General features: G+C 34.4%; 2 protein-coding genes across 23 annotated transcripts; one reads left to right on the forward strand and one right to left on the reverse strand.

Annotated features, from left to right (window-relative positions):
* Window positions 1-7,220: 7,220 nt before the first annotated feature.
* On the reverse strand, window positions 7,221-9,917 carry LOC113355214. 6 transcript variants are annotated; one of them, XM_026598011.1, is made up of 7 exons: window positions 9,591-9,917; window positions 9,513-9,517; window positions 9,359-9,422; window positions 8,876-8,931; window positions 8,657-8,759; window positions 7,787-8,515; window positions 7,221-7,700 (listed from the first exon to the last, which is right to left on the reverse strand). In XM_026598011.1, exons 1-6 carry the CDS (start codon window positions 9,694-9,696, stop codon window positions 8,394-8,396), a joined length of 456 nt encoding a protein of 151 aa, XP_026453796.1. In that variant the 5' UTR covers window positions 9,697-9,917; the 3' UTR covers window positions 7,221-7,700; window positions 7,787-8,393. The 6 variants fall into 6 exon arrangements, 2 of the variants coding, with proteins under 2 accessions (XP_026453796.1, XP_026453795.1); XM_026598010.1 differs by having other exon boundaries at window positions 7,787-8,569; XR_003362209.1 differs by lacking the exon at window positions 9,513-9,517 and having other exon boundaries at window positions 7,787-8,569; window positions 9,579-9,917.
* Window positions 9,918-12,428: 2,511 nt separating this feature from the next.
* On the forward strand, window positions 12,429-19,233 carry LOC113355215 (alpha-soluble NSF attachment protein 2-like). Of its 17 annotated transcripts, none has more exons than XM_026598014.1 (11): window positions 12,429-12,926; window positions 13,027-13,161; window positions 13,282-13,373; window positions 13,602-13,782; window positions 14,451-15,152; window positions 16,074-16,139; window positions 17,359-17,373; window positions 17,973-18,106; window positions 18,297-18,437; window positions 18,679-18,767; window positions 18,875-19,233. In XM_026598014.1, exons 6-11 carry the CDS (start codon window positions 16,123-16,125, stop codon window positions 19,028-19,030), a joined length of 552 nt encoding a protein of 183 aa, XP_026453799.1. In that variant the 5' UTR covers window positions 12,429-12,926; window positions 13,027-13,161; window positions 13,282-13,373; window positions 13,602-13,782; window positions 14,451-15,152; window positions 16,074-16,122; the 3' UTR covers window positions 19,031-19,233. The 17 variants fall into 17 exon arrangements, with proteins under 17 accessions (XP_026453799.1, XP_026453798.1, XP_026453805.1 ...); XM_026598013.1 differs by having other exon boundaries at window positions 14,451-15,109; XM_026598020.1 differs by having other exon boundaries at window positions 12,429-12,770; window positions 12,920-12,926; window positions 14,451-16,139.
* The last annotated feature ends 1,481 nt before the right edge of the window (window positions 19,234-20,714 follow it).

Consider the following 20,714-nt stretch of genomic DNA (forward strand, 5'->3'; position numbering starts at 1 on the left):
ACACGAAGAACGGACTCGCAGAAGCAGTCGTTTATCAACAGTGTCTAAGACGCACACTCGTGGGTCGTAGTTCTTCGTACAACAGCAGTTATCATTTATCGTTCTTTTTGTAACAGCTGAACAGCGCCTTTGCAACAGTTATTTCTGTTGCGATTTTTCTGTTCAATTGTTTTACTCATTTTTATCATTTGTAAACAACTTTTTGAGCAATAAATAATTATTTTGAGAGCATTTTTACTATGATGAGCTAAAACCCAACACTGGGACGACGGAGGAGGCCAAACTTCATACTTGGGGTAATTTTATTTAATTCTATATTTACTTTTTGCACCAATTTTAATTGAATTAAGATTTTAATTAATTATTTGTGATTACATTTGATGGTTTATGCTTAGTCCTAGGGATTTTTGATATGCCATGCTTAAGAAATACAAGTAATATTTTATAAAATCTACTTTGGCAAAGAATAGAGTTAATATTCATTTTGTTTTAAATTAATTGCCTAGAATTAATTTCTGAACCAATTGAAAATGAAAAATGGCCGAATCTTTAGTCCTAGTACCTCTCGCCCATTGTGACAAATAATGTGTATATATTTTTATTTTTAAATATTTACAAGTCCGAGCAACGAACTTTTACTACCACTTTCAAGACTATAACAAGACCCTTGAGAGGATAGCTGAGTCGACACGTAGACTTGAGTTAGAGACGAACGAACGTATTGCTCGAAATAACTTGAATTGCCAATATAGTGTATCCAATAATACCCTTGAGAATGAAGATACTTTTTCACATAATCAAGATAACGAGGTTATAATTGGTAACACTACTTATTTAGATAAGGTTCAATCATCTTCGTACTATTATGATGATGAGGATAATAGTGATGAAGAATCTGAAATATGTAGGCATAGTGATCAGGAATATAGTAATCCAATTGAGCTGTATAGTGATTATATTATTTCTAGCTCAAATCCAAATAATTTTTATGATTATTCACCTATTCAAAAGGACGAGGATTTGATTAGGGATACCACCGTTTTAGACGATGTAGTTTTTCCTTTTGATTACGAAGCCGATAGTGGTTTAGAGGAACGGGTTCATTTCGAAAATACTGTTTTAGAGTCTAGCGACTTAGAAACAATAGTCTTGGAAGAAGAAGATAGACCCGTAGAGATGAGTAAAGATGCACTACCTGATAATAACTTAGAAGAATCTCTTGAATATTTTAAGGACTCTGAAGATACGGGAATTCAAGAAATAATTAGAGGTCTATCTAGAGACACTGAAAACTCTAAGTTTGGGGGTGATTATCACTTCCCTAGTGCCTTACCTTTAACTCTCAGAAAGTCCCCACACTTAGGACTTAATATCTGTGCCTCAACCATTCTACAAGATTACCTTTATACTCGTTTTCCCGAGCCTAATGATGTCCAGGAAGAAGTTCAGTCGTTAGAACCCATCCTCTGGTTGATGTGGTTAGACCAGGCTATGATACTAAGATCGACTTTGTTTTCCCACCAAATATTTTTCAAACAATTGTGGGAACGTATAAATTTCAAATGTGTCAATTATTAAGTTCTGAGACTAAACCTAATTACTTTAGGATATTAGAATCGACACATTTTCTTAAGAATGACCGCTACTCTCACTGTGGTCAATTATGTAAGTCAAACCTGATTGACTTAGAGGATCCTCAATTATTTAGGTTATTATTTTGTGCTTCTAAGTTCTTATTTAAGTATTTACAGACTCTAGGACCTAATAATTCGGATCTCAATTTTGAGGAGTTGCAGCCTAAAGAAATATATTTAGACCCTTTTATAGAACCTGAACCTGAACCACAATTAGATATAGATATCTTAATCAGGAAACTAGGTAAGGGCATGCTAGTCTTGTACATTTTCTTGGTTCACTGCAGTTTCCTTTTGTCAGCTCTTTTTGGTGTTAAAGACCCACAGTTATTCCGGCTACTGTTATACGGTTCGAGTTGACTAATCCTTTTCTTAGTATGGCTGAAGACTTTAAACTTAGCACTTCTTGGGAGGTAACCCAATCTCATGCAACCAGGTAATATCCTTCCGTAACTCTTTCACTTCAAATGGTAACAATTTCTCCTTGTTCATGCTTTTAATTTCATCTTTAGAACATTGAGGACAATGTTAGGTTTAAGTTTGGGGGTATGGGAGAAACTTTTTAGTTGCAGTATGAATAAATAAACTCCATAGCCTAGAAATTTATGCTTATTTAGGATGGCACTAACCAATCTAAGTGGATGGAAGCATTTTGATTGTAGGAGTTTGAGGAACCAATCTGATTAGATGGAAACATCTAAAGAGTCTATTCATAAAAGCACAGAGCTCAGGTGTTAGAAATAACATGATAGTTTCACCATATCTCGTTGAGTCCTTTTCACTTCTATTTTTATTTTATTTTGTTTTTAAACTATGTTCTATAAGTGATAGGTGGGGCCCACGATTCAAGTTGTTACCAATGCTAGGGTGAATTAGAGTGATTGAGATACCATGAAAAAAAAAAGTTGAAAAAGAAAAAGAGATGAAAAAAAAAAGATGAAAAAAAAATGGTAGTTACCAAAAAGTAGAAAAAAAAAATGAAAGAAGAAAGAAATTGAGACCAGACCATTTGACCAAAAGGAATAAATTCAATAAAGTCGACCACTGGTACCCTTGTATATGCCAGTTGTGTTGACCTAGAGTTAAGTTATCGACCACTGGTACCCTTGTATATGCCAGTATGTTGATATTAGTCAGACTAGTATCTCAATCCATTAGGATAGGTTCATTTTGGCGGAGGCCTTCAGACAGATATGGGAAACGCCGTTCACTTAGTAAACATCAAAACCATACATGTTTTTCTATATCTATCTTCTTGATCTATCCATGTGATTAGTTTTGACTCCGAATATGATGTCCATAGTGCAACTATCTGAGTAGAGCTCTGTCACTTTATATGAATTTTAGTATGCTTGAGTGCAAACTCGTATACAGCAATTGGAATTTCGCATCAGTGTACTTCTTCCTGTAGTCAATAAGTATGCCAACCAAGGAGATTATTTAGTGCCTTCCAAGGTTCTGCGTAGATAGCTAAGCTCTGGAGTATTAAGGTTTTGTGGGTACACCTCTGGTAAACCCCCCGGAGACAACACTCCGCCACTAGGGCCACCTAGTGGTTTAACGGCTTACTGCACGTGCTAAGTGTAGTCATTTTATTTTAGATTAGATTTGCTCGAGGACTAGCAAATAATAAGTTTGGGGGTATTTGATAGACGCATTTATGTGTCTAATTTGTCCCAATTGTTTATATTGTTAGTGCTCGATTTTGTACTTATTTGGTTATTTTATGTCTTTGTAGGTGTTTTTGGAGAAATAAGCTTTTGCAGCGAAATTGGCTAAAAAGTGGTTTTTGCGCTCGTGGGAGAAAATTACTATACAGACTCTCACTTTGGATAAGGGGTAACCTAATTACTAAGGAGCACCCCATTTCAGGGCATGTACTAAAGGGACACCGGAACTGGATAGGGGGAGGTCATCTTCAAAGTTTCAAAACTGGATTTTGGCAAGAAAAAAAAAGGCAGCAGCGTCAACAGTTTTGGATCAAGGATTTGAGCGACCTAGGAGGCGATTCAATGGGAAAATTTGGTACCCACGGACTCTACAAGACATAAGGGACCTGTTAGAAGCGATTAGACCCATCTAATTGGGCTGGATAAGTCAGAAAATCCACACAAAGTCAAGACAGTGACACGGTTTCTGTTTAGGGTTTGAGATTAGTTTGAGAGATTTATGGGATATCTTGCGTGGGAATATACATCAAAACAGTTGAGTAAAAGTCCTGGAAGATATTTGAGACGATATAATATCTAGAAACAGCCTGTAACGCAACAAGAAGAAGATTATTCTTCAAACAACCCGTAAAGAATAATGGAGATTTCCAAGGGGTTTGATCGAGTTTCAAGGGGATTTAAAGCCTATAAATAGTTGGTTTTATGTCAGAGAAGGTTGATCAAGAGTTAGGGGTCGATTGGGAGGCTAGCAGAGAGGCGCAGGAGGAGTTGCAGGAAGTGTACCTGCTGCTGCTGCTGCCAATAACAAAGCTCGAAGAATACGAAGAACAGACTCTCCAGGGCAGACTTATTTTCAGCAGCATCGGAGTGTCGTTATTTTACTGCAGTTCTCTGGTATCGTTATTTTCTGACGCTTATAGAGGGTCGTAGTTTCACTGTTTTATATTTTTCACTCTTTTAATCATATTTTGAGCATCAAGTATGTATTTTGAGAACATGATTATTATGAGTAGCTAAACCCCAATACTGGGATGATGGAGGAAGCTGTTTTTCAGCCATGTGGTTATTTAAATAATTCTTAATTCACTTTTTGCACCGATTTTAATTGATTTATGATTTCAATTAATTACTTATGATTTTGTTTGATGGAACATGCTTAGTCCTTGGGATTCTTGATGTGCCATGCTTATAATATACAAGTAATATTTTATGAAATCTAATTTGGCAAAGATAGAGTTAATACTTGTTTTATTTTGAGCTATAATCGCCTAGGATTATTTTCTGAGCCACTTGAATATGAAACACATTGGAATCCTGAGTCCTGGTTCCTCTTGATCTTGTGACATATATTCTGTATATATCTTAATTTTTAAATCTTTACAAGTCCGAGCAACGAATCCTTATTTACCGCAATCTTAATATTACAACATCTGCATAATCTAAAATTCAAAAAGACCATTAATGTTATCTGGTTTTATATGAATTTATTACTGATCGATGCATATACCTCAAGATCAGTGGGAGAAGTTCATACTCTTGGTATTTTATGTTAAGACTTACTACCTACGAGTAGTGATCTTGACTTTATGCATATCTCTTATGATTCGAAATAAAGGATGTCAATGAATCTTACCATGTGATAGTCATATATCGTATGGATTACTAAAAGCCCTCGTGTAAAGCGTATATCGAATATTCGAAGAATTTTTTGAGATAATAACATACATAGCAAATTTTGTTTCATATCGGAATGAAGATACAAATTTAATCTTCATTCTGTCTCTGAAATGGAACATATAATGAGTTGTTGGTATGCTAGCATATAGCTATGGAATCGAAGAACAAATTATGCCGAAGCTATCAAGATTTTGAGCTACTTATCTTGACTTATATCTTACAGTTAGTTACTCAACCTAATTAGGGTTGACTGGGTTTTCATACTACAATTTTGTTGGATGTGCGGATTCTATAAAGGAAAAATCTCTTAAGATTAGCTCCACAATTGAGTTTGTATATGACTGCGAGACTTAGAGATTTAAGTTTGTCTCTATTTTGCTGAAATTTATCGTCTTAACTTCACAGCATTAAAGCACAATGCAAAGGGAACAAATGACATGAACCTTGAGTATCCATATGTGAATTATGAATTTCAGAATAATAAGTTGTTTATTTACCGTTAAGCACAATTGTTTTTGGAAATGCACTTACCGAACAGTTACCTTTTAAGACCTCTTAAGAAAAGTGTAAAACTTAGGTCTGTGGGAATAACTAATTATTGAATTCAACTAGTTTATGTGCTTATTTTTGAATACTTATTGTGCTCTTATTATTGCAATTATGAATATATTTTGTATCCATGTTTAGTATACACTTATGTGGATGGATGAATGTTAACAGAAATAATCTTTCGTTTGAAGACATCACTAGACCATTATGATACTCCTCTTAAAAGCCTAGTTAAGTAAGTTGTTTATGTTGTGGTATATGGAAGGGAACATGTTGATAACAAGACAACGTGCAACCGCTATGACTCGCATGAGTAGCTTGTTTAACCAAGGTATTACATTAACCACTAATGTGTTATATTTAGCAATTACGCGCGCCTAATGAATCCTATAGTTAACCATTACTAGATAATCACATGGACTAGTGGGAGAATATAAGATAATTTCTTATGAGATTAATTATCTTTATTGGGCACATGTGAGAATCTTTGTCATAACTAGGATATTGTTAAATATCTATAACTTGGTTTATATAAGGAGTCAGATTCCTAATATATCTCCTCTTTGATGGACAGTCGAGATCTAAGGCTAATACTAATATCCTAGGAACTTGGTCCTCTCTCTATCTATGAAAGTGAAACAGTAACCATCACTATTGCATCCACTGAATTAACAACTCATTAAGGATAAGGTCAAGAAATAGAAACCATGACCTTCTTAAGATATTATCATTTCCCCAAAGATGATCAACGTACGATGGATTAGCGTTACCAGGTATTCCGTATAAATTATTAGAGAAAGATGAGGAAAGGAAAGGAAAAGAAAGAGAAAGATGAGGAAATGAAAGGTTTTGCCTTTAATCTTCCATAACTCACTTGGTAAATGTAACTTGATTTAATCACTAGTACAAACTTTTGCATTGGCCACACTTAATAACCGTATCCATAGGCTTTTGGCTATGGATTTTTTTCACTCCAGAAATGTGGCATCAGGTGCCGTGACAACTGGATACCTCTATGGATACATATATTTCGAGTGACTATTGCGTATGATTCACCATGGCCATAATCCTCTAACCGTGTCTATATGTACCCATCCTTTTTTTTGATAATTAAGCATTTTCCCCATTTCCGTGGCCATAAGATCCCTTTAGACACACTGTTTGATTTGAGCACGGCTATAGTGTACCTTAACGCCACATGAATTTCAAATTCAATATGGCTGTAGTTTAACTTAACGCCACATTTCAATATGATTTCATTTTAATCATGGCTTTTCTTATCAATTAGACACGCAAAATTTGTTTTATCATGACCAATTCATCCGTTATAGTCACATTAAATTTGTAGCACCATAGTGATAAACTTCTTAAAGACACAAATATTTTTAGTCGTGGCTATTGTTTACCTTTAGGACACGAGAAATCAGCTAAACCATGACGATAGATTCCTTATAGACATAGTATATGGTATCGACGTGGCTATAACTTTCCCTAAAGCCACATGAATTATTGAAACCATGGTCATTGCTATCATTTAGACACACAAATTCATCTTAACATGGCAAATTGAGGACTTATAGTCACGGATAACATTTAGCTTCCTGGCGATACATTCACTATCATATACCCAGAAAGCATAAATTCACTATTATACCCAGAAACCAAAATGAAAAGAGAATATTTAAATAAATATATTGCTCGAAAGTTTCACTTTATTAATGGCATAACACCAAAACTTTACAGTATACATATCAAACAGAAACGAGACTAAAACGAAGACTCGAACCCGCCAATTCAAATATAAAAACACTAAATTAGAATACATTAAACCACGGGACCAACATATGAAATAATCTTTTGCGGCAGTGTGAGAATTAACGTTGAAGCTGGCACCTTCACTATCAACGTAGGGCATTGACTACGGTGCTCAGAAAAGCATCAATCCATCCTAACTATCAAACATACGACCAACGCGTTCCTTCAATAACCTCAAGATTATCAGAAATCACAATCGAACAATCAGCTGCAAACTCTGTCTCTCAGGGATGTACTTCAATTACAAACATTACAACATTTATATCCCTATTGAAGTTAGGCCATACTGATAGCCCACAATTCAAATGAGTATACAGTAGTCATCATTGCAAAGCCATCACACCTTTGGTAATTCCTGTGTTCCAGAAAGCAGTAAGTTTTAAGATACGCCTAAATCAGAACTAGAGGTGCTTTGACAATTGAAGAACAAATATGACTTACCCTCATATCACACATGATGCACATGGTCCCTCAAGCAACCAACATAGCATTCCTTCTCGCAAATGGAACAAAATATGACTGTAAAAGCAAATATTAAAACTGAAAGGGACTCCGAAGACTATTTTTACCGTTATATATGTTTTAAGGTGCACTCTAGTACTGGATGAGCATGTTTGTTAGTTAATGCTCTGTTAAGAAACTTTAATTAGACAATCAGTTGAGCCTTTTGGTTGCATAGTTAGGCTACAAGCCACTCTTGCAACTGCATTTCTTGCACTCCTGCATTTGTTAAAAGATGCTACAGCCAAGACCTACAAAAATCAAACATATGAGCCATCAATCAGTCAGTTTCCAACTCTATGAGAAACTAAAAATTAGGAAATGGTTGTGAATTGCAACAATAAAAAAAGGAGGAATAGCAACAACAACAAGTACTTTAAGAAAATTGAGATCACCGTAAAAATTTAACCTTGATTATGGTTATAAGTGTGCTTCCAGTGGGAAAGTTATTCCTATACGGTTAAATGTGCCAACAAAAAAGATTCGGATCAACAAAAATATTTATGCAGTGTGGATTCAAAAACTCAATTCTCAACCTTTATTGCTTTCAATCCAAACTAGTGTGACAGTTATCAGAGCTCAACAGGCAAGACAGAAAATGCAATTTGTTTCCTTCCTTGTGGGGTGTCATTATCGAGTTCAGCTCCATGAGACGACAATGATCCTTTTCTGCAAACACCACCAAAGAACTGCTTGGACTATGTTTCCTTATGCTCAATTTTTCTTGGAAAAAGAAAAACATTAAGGATTTAGATGATATCATAAACAACTGCTAAAGAAAAACATTTGTGGTGTGTGGAATTGACTTACTAGCCGACCAAGCTTCAAACTCTTTCGATGTGTGCACCACCAACCAATAGTCATTGTACATTTGAATATATTTCATTCGCTTGAGCATATGTTTATGAAATTGCTACAGAAAAAAAACAGCCAAAAAAGTAATTCAGAGAAATAGTTATGAACATAAAAACCTAGGTATATTAAAAACATCAACTAAAGTAATAATCAAAAGAACTAAAAAAAACATACAGTAGGATCCATGTCTTTCATCATCAGCTTCCACTTGAGGGTTAGTATAAGTCTTCCTGTAAAGAGACAAAACATCTCTCTCAAAATTTATTATAAATAGCAAATTTAAAAGCAAGAGCAGGAGCAAATCAACAAATGCCGCTCTTCCAAATTCAACATTAAGTTGGTAAACCTATTTCCTAGGCTCAAACTTCATACCTATAGTTTAGCTGTCAAGCCATGTGGGAAGTGTGTCATATCACACAACAATTTTTTTCATATACTGCATATGTTCGAAAGGTAATACGAAATAGGGATTACTAAAAGCTTTCACCCTTTCAAATTTCCATTATCAACCAAAATCAGAAAAGAAAAAAAAACATTCCTTTCAATTTCTTTAACAAATGAAGACAAAGAAAACACAAGAACAAAGAAATCTAAGATATGGGTTTATCATTTCAACTAGTTTGCTCCCTTCACAATCATAGGATGAACAAAGCGTACCACCACTAACACTACCGACAGAACCAACCACCACTTCAAAAGCTAAGATCAAGCTTCTCTCAACCTAAATGATAAAAACAAACAATCACAATATGAGTTTCAAAGATCTGAACATAAAAAAAAAAAAAAAAAAAAAAAAGTTTCATGAAATTAATTTTTCTAGGGTCTTAATTAAGCGACTCATCTTGCTGGATTGAGTTGTTTTCAGCAGAAACACAACCTCAAAAAACAAGGTATAGCCAATAGCTCGTCTTCTTCCTGTTGTAAAGCAACAAATTTCGCATAAACATTACTGAAAACCTCCGAGATAAACCCAATTTTGTTCCTTCCGCAAGCATGAGTTCCGAGAGAATGAGACGGAGAGAATGTGGTGATGGTAGAGAGATTAACGGAAACAAAGTGATACCGATGGTGTCTCTTTGGATTAGGTTTTTCTTTTCTTGTTTTTTTTTGGTGTAGCGATCGAGTCCCAGCGAGATTTGAGATTCGGGGAGAGAAGAAAGGACAAAATTGAGGCCGACGGAATATTGATGGGAACTGGGAAGTGATGGACGGTACATCTCAGGGAGGGTTAAAGTCGTAAGGATTTTAGAACTTCTGGACGTAGTTTTCAAGGTTGCTAATGGGGTACCAATTTGCTTGGGGGTGTACCAATCCCAAGGCAAATTATGTTTTGTCTTATTAGCATTTGGTACACTTCCAAGCAAAACCAGTCCCTCCTATTAGCAATCTTGGTAATTTAGGTTCTATATCATCCATACGGATCAAATGATTTTTACTTGAGCATTTGACATGTTTCATCACTTCTCGTGCTTTTCAATGGATATACACATTTTTTCATGTGTTAATTTCGCAATATATATTTAGGTTTGTAACCCAATAATTCCTAGTCCAGACAAAATCTTGTGAAAAATACCGTAAGAGACATATTATATGGAACCTATGGTGGTTAATGCCCAACCCCTGCTAATCCCCCGCTAATATTTTGTGTCGACGTGGCATCACTCTTTTGTAACCAGCCTGATCTAAGTCATTTAGGTGAGAGTGAGTCCGGAGAATGAGAATAGACTCGAAAGTTGTTATCTCATTTTCAACGCGATATAAATTTCGAAAATGATATACATTTCAACTATTTAGAGAGGACGTGAAGCTGATTTTTGTTCAGACAAGTACATTTTTATTTCCAATATGCATTTTAATTAATCAATGAAGTCACGATACAGTTTTTTGTTCAAATTGGGAGATTAAGAGTTTCGATTTTGACAAATCATAATTTTTTCTGTCAGAACATATTCATCATCGCTAGATCATATTCAATATGATAGGTACCAGTACTACCTACCTAATTTCATCCAATGTTTCTCTCTCAATCATTAGATAACATTTATTTTGAGTGATTATCCATACATCTAAACAAATATTACTCAATTTTACTTAATTCCATCAAATCATATTTTAAAATCACTAACTTATACCCATTATGACAGATCGTCCACCTAATTCAATCTAATTATCATAATAACCGGATTACACACTTATTATCATCAAATTTGATCCGATTTACATATCATTAGATAACGTTTTCTTGACTGGTTATCCATAAATTTAATCTAATTTACGTCACTTTATCAAATCGTATTCAAAATCACTAGATTATACTCACTATAACCGATTATCTATAACGCTTACTTTTTCTGATTATTCACAAATTTATCCAATTTTACTCAACTTTACTTCATTCCATCAAACTATACTCAAAATCATTAGATAATACTCAGTTTAACCGATTTATCCACCTGATTCCATTTAATTCAATCCGGTCATACTCATTTTCTTCAGCAATCACTGGATTACGCTTACTCTGACTAATTATTCAATAATTTAACCCAGTTTTACTAGATTTTTCCCAAATCCATCAAATCATTCTTAAAATCCTTGATCATACTCATACTCGATTTGATAGATTATCCACATCATTCCATTTTGTTCAAACCATACTCACTTTTTTTCACAATCATTGGATAACACTTACTTTAGCTGATTATCCACAAATTTAATTAAAATTTACTCCATTTTTCTATATATGTTCCATCAAAACATACTCAAAATCACTAGACGATACTCAGTATGACCGATTTTCCACCTAATCCCATCTAGTTCAATCAAATAGTACTCATCTTTATCTGATGATAACTGGATAACGCTTATTTTGACTAATTATCCACAAATTTAAGGATTCGATTACTGATCCACCCAGCATTATTAGCTTCAGATTATTGGAAGAACAACTTCTTGCAAGTGTTGCTTAGTTTAAACATATTTCTTTTGGTATAAAAAATAAAAACAACCAAGGAATCTGAGTTAAGTTGGAATTAGATTGCATTATCTAATTGAATCCAATTTTACTCAATTTCGCCGGATCATATTCACTTTAATCTCACTCAATTGCGCCCGATGTTCATCAACTTTGGACTTCGGATTTTGTCATAAGATCGCCCAATCTCATTTGATGCTTAAATATTTACATTTTTATTCTAGTACAAACTTCGTTACGATGTTCATCCGATCTCACCCAATCTTAATGGAAAATCAATCATTTATTATAACTCATCGACGGATTACATCGACATGTAAGAAATCACAACCTTAAATATTTACATTTTTATTCTAGTACAAACTTGGTTACGATCTTCATCCGGTCTCACCCAATCTTATTAGGTACTCAATCATTTATTATAACTCATCGACGGATTACATCGACATTTAAGAATCACAACCTTAGATCACATAACTATCAATTTTGTCTCTTATGGAATTATTATTTTAGGAAATTGATTTGACAAATGTAATTTTAAAATTTTAAATCATAGAAAATACAATCTGTATGGTGTTTATCCGACCAATAAAAAATCAGAATTTTTAATCGAATGAATAGGAATGCAAATACAAAAACTCTTACAAATTACCCATTTACCATCTTATACAAAGGAGGGGAAATTGCGATCTCCATGGGCGGGAACAACGAAGTTTTGGCGCACTATTTCCCCCTAAAATTTCAGTAATATTTCTTTTCCCTCGGAGTCAAAACCTTAACTGCATCTTATCGTATTCCTTCCCCTTTGTTTATCCCTTTTCTCTTTCCAATCTCGAACCCTCTGAGAAAACCCATGAACAGAACTTCACCACTTCCATCGTTCACCACCAAAATATCAATACAGAAGAAGTAGAGTATTTTTTTCTCAACAAAATCAAAAAACAATACCTCTCTGAGTGGTTAATCAACCATAAAAAGACCTATCTGGTAATTTTTAGATTTTCTCTTAGTTATTGATTTTTCAGAGATTTTTGAAGATGGAGAAAATGATGATATATCGATTAATCTTTCTTCCTTTAATCGTACACTGATTTTGGGGTATGAAGATCTGTGTTTCTTTATTAACTATGTGAATTATAATTTGATTGGATTCATGTGAATCGGTTTAAAATCAATATAAGCTAGGTCTCTTTATGATCCGCATATTTTTCATGGCTGAATAGAGATTTGATGATTGGAGTTTTCAGATTATGGGTATGATTTGATTTGAAATTTCGCTGCGTTGTTAAAAAGTTTCTTCCATATTTGTTAGGTGCAATTAGTGAATCGTTGCATTTTTGGGTATGTTGTGCAGTTAGGGGGAAAGCAGGATTGGCAGGATAGGTTTAAAAACATGAGGAGAGGGAACCAAGAAGCACACGATAAGAATGATACTCTAAGTCGAGTTAGCCAGGGTTTAACGATTACACAGATTTATCCCATAATGAAGGTACATCAAACTTCCAATGGTTCATTATTAAGACTAGCTGGATTGTGAAGTTCTGTGATTGTTAGGAGTACTTGTTATTTTGAGATTTGTGGCTTTGAGTTAAGATATGATTGCTTGCAGAAAACAGGAAAGGGACCACCTTATGCGGAAGAAGAGGACCTGAAGAACAATGCACTTAAGTCAGTTGTTAAATAACTCGCAGTAGCTGTTGGGTAAGTTCTCAGTCTTCTCACGTTGTTTATTTCTTATGTCAGGGTGATCATCCGTAGAACTTGTCAAGTAGTTGTCACATTAAAGAACAAAGCTTAGTCACTTGTCCTTCTCATTATTTTGCTAAAAGCGCTGAGTTCTGAGTTCTGATTTTGGTACTCTAATTCAAACTTGACCTGAAATCTTTCTAACAACCCAAATAACATGGTACTCTAATTCAAATTGTATAGATCACTGGTTTTGGTTAGTGCTGAATTTGTACCCTTGGAACAAAGAATTCTCTTACAAGATGGATATGCCGGTCATCCCAATCCCTCAAGGCAAGAGGCTATGGAAGCTAATTAAGAGCGTAATCAGAATGCATTTCGGCCAAAGATTGCTGGTAGTTCTCATGGAGTTCGTGACATTAAGGTATGTGGTCTAACTCATTGAGTTTTTAAAAAGTCCATGGGTTATTTTCTTTTATTTTGTTAGATATTAATGGCTGGTTCAGTATTGATGAAAACCATGCTGTAGTGACCATCTTGTTTCGTAATTATTTTTGATGTATCATCCTGATCTGCTGAAGCTAAACTTGAGTTATTAATCTGGAGATATTTTCTACCGTTCAGTCTTACCCTGAACACGATTTAACAAATCGGTGATGTCATCTAAGTTCTAACTTATATTTTCAATGGTAAATACACGCATCCATTATTTGTTGTATCTTAAAATATGATCTAATATGTGGTTACTTCAAAATAGGTCTTTGATTGACACACATTTATTCATATAATCCCATTTGTTAGATTCTCACTTTATGTTGCTGACAAAACATGAAATGTCTAAATCCAAATTAGGAGGAAAATAGTGACATCTCAATGATAGTAAAGCAGAAAAACTGGGGCTATTGAATCGTCTAGCTATGCGATTGCTAATCTTGTTTCTTCTTCTGCTACTTCTGAAAGAAAGGCTATGTTGTAAACGTCTTAGTGGATTTAAAGATAAAGTCTCAGTTTTTCTTTTTTTTACATTATGAACTTTGGTTTTAGTATTTCATTCTCTAGTGTGTTTATATATTGGTTTTTTGGGTGTTTAAGGTAGAAGCAGCAAAGGGGAGACTAAGGGCGAAAGAATTAGCATTACAACTAATACCCAGGGTCTTTAAGTTCATCCAAATCTACCTAATACATTTGTTTCATTGTTCACCTTTTCGTTTTTATCATCGGTATTTCTAAACTGAGTTTTGTTAAATGTTTTGAAAATTTCAGAGGTTACTTTCTTGTTTAATAGTTCGCTTTCTCAGTTTTGGTCGAACAAATTATTGAAATTATGATTGTTGGTTACTGTCCAATTGAAAGTTTAATCTCATTATTTTATTGAGATTTTGCTTAGACAATCATCAGATTCATTAAATAAACTCATCTGAAATATGATTGTTCTACTTGCATGTCCCATAGCACTGCCATTCCCTCTTCTGGCGACTCAGTATAATTATAAAATCTATGAAATATTCAATCTGTTGCAGGTTCCTATCTTTGTTGAATATGTTACATGCTGAAACTGAGGTTAGGTGATGTTTTTTTTGTGATGGTGCTGGTTTTGGTGTCATTACAAGGATCATCTTTGTCAGGTTTTAGGGACTATCACTGGTGGGATCTCAGAGTGATGGTTGCAGTATTTGCAATTGAATGAGCTGTCTCTTTGAGTTGCAGTCGCTTCATTCTTAAATCTGATTCAAAACCTGTGGTGAATGCTTGTAAGTCTCTGACTGATATTCAGCATTACCACTGTTACAGGAAGTAAACTTCTCTCCTGACTGTTTGCATTTTTTTTTTTTTTTGCTTTTTCATGTAACGTTTGGTTTTTGCTGCCTTCTCGTTTTTTTGTTAGCTTTAAGCTGGCTTTTGAGTTGTTATCCAGTAAAATTGCGGTTTAAACTGCTTTCCCCAAGTCTTTGCTTCTGCATTTTTGAAGCTTTCACTGACAAATGTACTTCAAACTAGGAGTGATTGCAGTAGATTAAGTTAAACTTTGTGTTGTACTCTGATAGTAATCTTGTCCTACCTACAAAACATGTGGAAGAGAACATAGATTTTCTGGTAAAAGTAGAAATGGTCCTTTTTTAAGATGTTGAATTCGGTTTTCAGTGCACTCTTGTTAAATGAACAGTATTGTGAGTACTTTAGTACTGTGGAATCTATGTTCTATCAGGAGCATTATTAATATTCTAGTACTTCTTTTACGTTAGGTAGGGTACTTACATCGGTCTGTACGAACAGGTTAGTGTAAACTGCCAAGCAAGAAAGGTGCTATGCTGATCAGAAACTTAAAAAGACTGAATTTGTTAGCTATTAGTCTTAAGGCAATCGGCTAATAAAATCTGAGTTTCACCAGAAAATTTCTGCTTCATTATCTCCATATAAACAGGACTTATAACAGATTAACAAGCCTATGTTAGCTCAGCTAAAAGATTTGGACAAACAGACGTAGATGCACCCTCGTCATTAGAACTCGTTGTTTCCTGCTCCTCGCCACTGGAGGAGTTGCCATAATACAAGAGATTTTCTGAAGTTTTTCGAATAAATTGCATTCATTTTCTTTTTGTAAATTACTGACAGACGACTTGTTACCTCCTTTAGTTTTTTCTGCAATTGAGTTAATATACCATGCAAACCAATTTTAATCTTTGTTGAACTGATACCCATGTTTCTATGTTGCAGGTTTTTGGACCTTTTTTGAAATGATACTCATTTGTCGACAAAGTTTTTAATGATGATGCTGTGCAGGTATTTTAGTTCTGCTTTTTTAGGTTGATTTATAAGATCTTGCTATTTGAATTGGAGTCCATTGGCGTTTGATTTAAATAAGATTCATGATTCATGAGCTGACAAAACTTTTTACAGTATGAAACTTGCAGGTTCATATATATGTTAAACCATGCACAACGTCATATATAAGAACCTGTTGTGGTTTCTTTGATTTTGGTTCTTAGATTGATTTCTTAAGCTTTTAGCTGTTGTGGTTATTGTTCATCATCTAATTCCTTATACTTTGCACTGTTCTTTATGTTTCGAAAATGAGAACATCCATATAATACTGATGAACCAGGTTAAAGAAAAAATATGAAAATTGTGTTTGGATGTAATGAAGATCAACTCCCTCAATCTACTGTATGCGAAGAAGACGAACTCAACTTAAACGATAAAGGTGAAGAGATGAATAAATTACTTTTATTAAAAAGGCAGTATTAAAAAATAGGTTTTTTGGTTTTCCACCGATAACTTTGTCCAATAGAATGAGCCGGAACGCACACTCGGGTTTTAAAGGATGCATAAAATTGGACTCAGCTGCTAATATTAAATAATTTAGGGGGCCAATCAATAATTTTTTTCAAGGAGGTAAAGTCAGAAACTTTTCAAAATTTGATAACAAATCTAGACATCAAACAATGTGAATGTGTACGATCTAAACCGATAGGAATGAGGGAACCATAAAAAAGAATGAGTTGTGTGTCATGTTGTTTTGATTTAGAAGGCAAATAATGCATGCATGAGCATGTATAAATTACATGGTAGTGGAAAGCTCTTCATCTTTCCATTTTCGGGAGTTATTTGTGTGCCTAGTAGAAATTCACAACAAAGGGTTTTTTTCTATCTTCATTCTAGTTGTTTACTATTAATTACATTTTTACATTCTAAGGTAATTTCTTACCGTTTCAGCTCAACAGTTTCAACTAAAACCCAATAGATTTTGGTAATTAGTTCTTTCACTGGTTTTTATTTATAAAAAGGTGACTTTAATTCTTCTTTTTCTTAATTCTTTGTAAGAAGAATTCTAAGATTTACTGAGTTTCTCTATGATTTTATCTGTTCTTGTGTTTGATTCTTTGTTTGATTTTATCTTGTATGCATTTTTTTTCTTGTGTTTGATTTCCTAACTTTGTTTTCTGTAATCTTTGTGTGTATGGTGGATGTTTCGGATTTTACTTCTTCAACGGGTTAAAAGTACTCAGCATTTCAGGTATGCCATCTTTCACTTCGTCTGTTTGTTCATATTTTTGTGTTCATTTTGGTATTTTCTTGCTCTCATTATATTGTTAAAATTTATGTGCATTGTAAGGTGACTTTATCACCAAAGATAGTTTCGCAAAAGGTTATGATTTTTGCTTGATTACCCATTCAGGGTTATACTTGATCTAGAGGCGAAAGTCCGTATCTCCATGCTTGATTAGTTCATTAATTATTACATTTTGTTGAAAATAGTCGAGATCTCGATATGATTATATGTTCAACATAGTGGAAGGGATTCTTAATCTGAATCCCTACTTTTCTTTTCTTTTATTTTGTTTGAAAAAAGGGGTTATTATTGATAACCATGTGCCGAGGAGGCACGTCAAGATGCGAAAAATAGATAAACCTTCGGTTGTCACTACATTATGTTCTTGAGCACAACATGTTTATGTTGTCACTCACGTTATGAGTTTTATCTTTTCAGTTGTTGTCCATGTCCCCTCGAATATGTGTTTGTGTTACCATTTGTTGATAGTACTGTGCATTATCATTCTACAAACGATAATATAATTCCGTATTCTTTAAACTAATTCTTTTGCAGTATTCCAGAATAATCATGGGAGATATCGTGGAAGCAAAAAAATTCATGGAAGACGCTGCGAAAAAAATGATTAACCGCTCGTTTGCAAAAGCTGCTGACTTCTATCAGAATGCAGGTCTTCATTACGAGAGCCTTAATTTATGTAAGTCTTCATTTTCTCCCAATGTGAAAGGGTCAAAAAAAAAATTGTATATCTAGTAGTGATCATGTTTTAATCAAAGCATTCTTAAAATTACGATTGCTTAAGTTTACTAGTATTATCTTTCTATTTGAGTATGTTGGAATTTATGCTAGCTCCATCGTTAAGCATGATTACAAATGTTGTAATATAGGGGTTGAAGCAGCAGAGGCTTTTCTCAAAGTGGCTGAATGTCGGTTGCTTAAAGTGGCTAAATGTGGGTCTGAATCGTCAGACAAGCATTTTGCTGCTTTGGCTTATGTCCAGGCAGCATACCACTACAAATCTGTTGATGGTTAGTAAATTATCTCTTGGATATAATTTACTTCAAAATTTTACATCTATACATAACCTGTGTTTTATGTTTTAATATACGAATCTTACGCAACTATTTCAATGCTTGCTTTACTGATTTTTCAACATTTAAATCATGTATGAAGTACTAAACCACCATATATAAGAAGAATTACATATGTAGAACAAAAAACACCGAACTTCAATCTTTATAACGTCCAATTCGTGACATTTCTTAACAGATAATGATAAGGCTATATCATGCTTGGAGAAGGCAGTGAGGCAGTTCGAAACATTAAAGATGTTTGATCAAGCTGCTAGGTTTTGTAAGGTGAAGTTTCAATAATACATAATATATATAATTTTAATACTATAAGAGATTATGTTTGTAATAATTTATAAGGTATGTATAATTTTAACGTACTTTTGTGTTTTTAGGTTACTGGTGAGTGGTACGAGAATCAGAGCAATTGGGAGGGATCTATCTGTTTCTTTAAGAAGGCTGCTAATCACTTCCACCATGGAAAGAATGATGCAGAAACCGAGTGTAGGGAAAAAGTTAAAGAGCTTAACGATAAAAAAAATGGGGTTTGAAAACTATAGGTTTATATTTACTGTGGAATGTGTGCGTACTTTACCTTGAATTAAAGTTTGGTCTGTCGTCTTGGATTTTATCAGCAAACTTTGTTAAATGGAAATGTAGTCGTGTTCCAATATAGGCAAATGATGCAGCGAACCTGGCAGGCAGCTAAGGAAGCTTATACTTCGGATTCTAATTTTTATTTTTATTAAATGCATTTCGTTTTATTTAAATTAAAGGTTCTTCCAATGAAATACTATGCTACTAGGCTAGATTAATGAAATAGGATTTTTGTTAGAGGAAGAGAAAAAATGGATCCGAAGAGAGCGAAAATTGTAGTTGACTCGATAACTCGGACCTAGTCGATATAGTATCTTAAACTTGATGAAACTATCCATACTAAATGCACCCATCAAGCAAACGAAATTCACACCCATTTTCTAAATAATTCCACCACCGGCACGCCACCATATCCTCCACCACCTACGACCGAAAAAAGGAAATGAAAACTTCATAATGATTCATGTTCCTGAATGATGAAAATACTGATGAAAATAACTGTGACCGAAAAAGGAAATGAAAACTTCATAATGATTCTTGTTCCTGAATGATGAAAATAACTGTAACTAAACTTCTTCATCAAACAAACAACATATGAAGAAGAACGACAAAACATGTTATTCCCAACACAGCAAACAACAAACGAAGAACGACAACTAACAGATCTCTAAATTCAAGCAAATAGATGTGTACCTAAACCTAATATAAAGAACAGCGAACGACAAGAAAAAAAGACTCGATTATAAAAACTAAAAAGCAACATGACATCAATAGTGTTTCCTATTTAGAACTACATATTGGGAAGATTGAAGGTAGTTGGTAGGCTTGGGAATGTGTATGAAATAAGAGTATAAGGGGAGCCTACATGGTTATACCGCAAGTGCACGGTGTCGGTTGTAGCTTGTGCAAATACGGGTCGAATCCACAGGGACTAGGGTGTGAGTTGAAGTTTCCTAAGCTAATTCTCTGAGCAGTGAACTAATGAAGCAAAGAGTGACAGTGGCAAATGACAGTTACAATGGCAATGAGCCAAAGGCAGTGAAGTATAGAATTTAGAAGCAAACAGTGAAGCAAGCATTCGGAAACAAAATACCAAGGTCTTTGAATCCACCTCTAACTCACACTGATTATTCATCACTGACAGTAACTTTGTTTTTCTATAACCACTGGCAAGAGGGATGTCAATCCTCTATATACCAAGGGTCATTTTGATATGAAATCTCCTATCACAACTAAGGTACTCCTCCTAAGCATTAACTGTCTAGCTAAAGCACAATTAATCAAAAGAACAATATATAAAATTAAGCATGAGTTGCAGTTCAGCAACACTAGATGATTCTAACTACAATGGATGCCTGACATCCAATGTGAAAGGCTAGTGTTGAAGCCCTATGATGGAGTTTCACTATGAGCATTTAAACACATCATGGCTACTGACAAGAGCATGAATAACAAATGTTAAGCTAGGGTTTCATCTAAACCCTGGCAAATTAAACTAGAACATGTTTAACACATTAAATAACTGGAATTGAAACATTGAACATAAACAGAGCATTGATAGAACAAATCAAAACAGCACAGTTGAGGCACTGGCTAGTCCAGTCCTCTTGGGTGAAGCTCTGGCTAGCCCAGGCATGT

Source organism: Papaver somniferum, chromosome 3, assembly GCF_003573695.1.
Source record: "Papaver somniferum cultivar HN1 chromosome 3, ASM357369v1, whole genome shotgun sequence".
Taxonomy (NCBI): domain Eukaryota; kingdom Viridiplantae; phylum Streptophyta; class Magnoliopsida; order Ranunculales; family Papaveraceae; genus Papaver; species Papaver somniferum.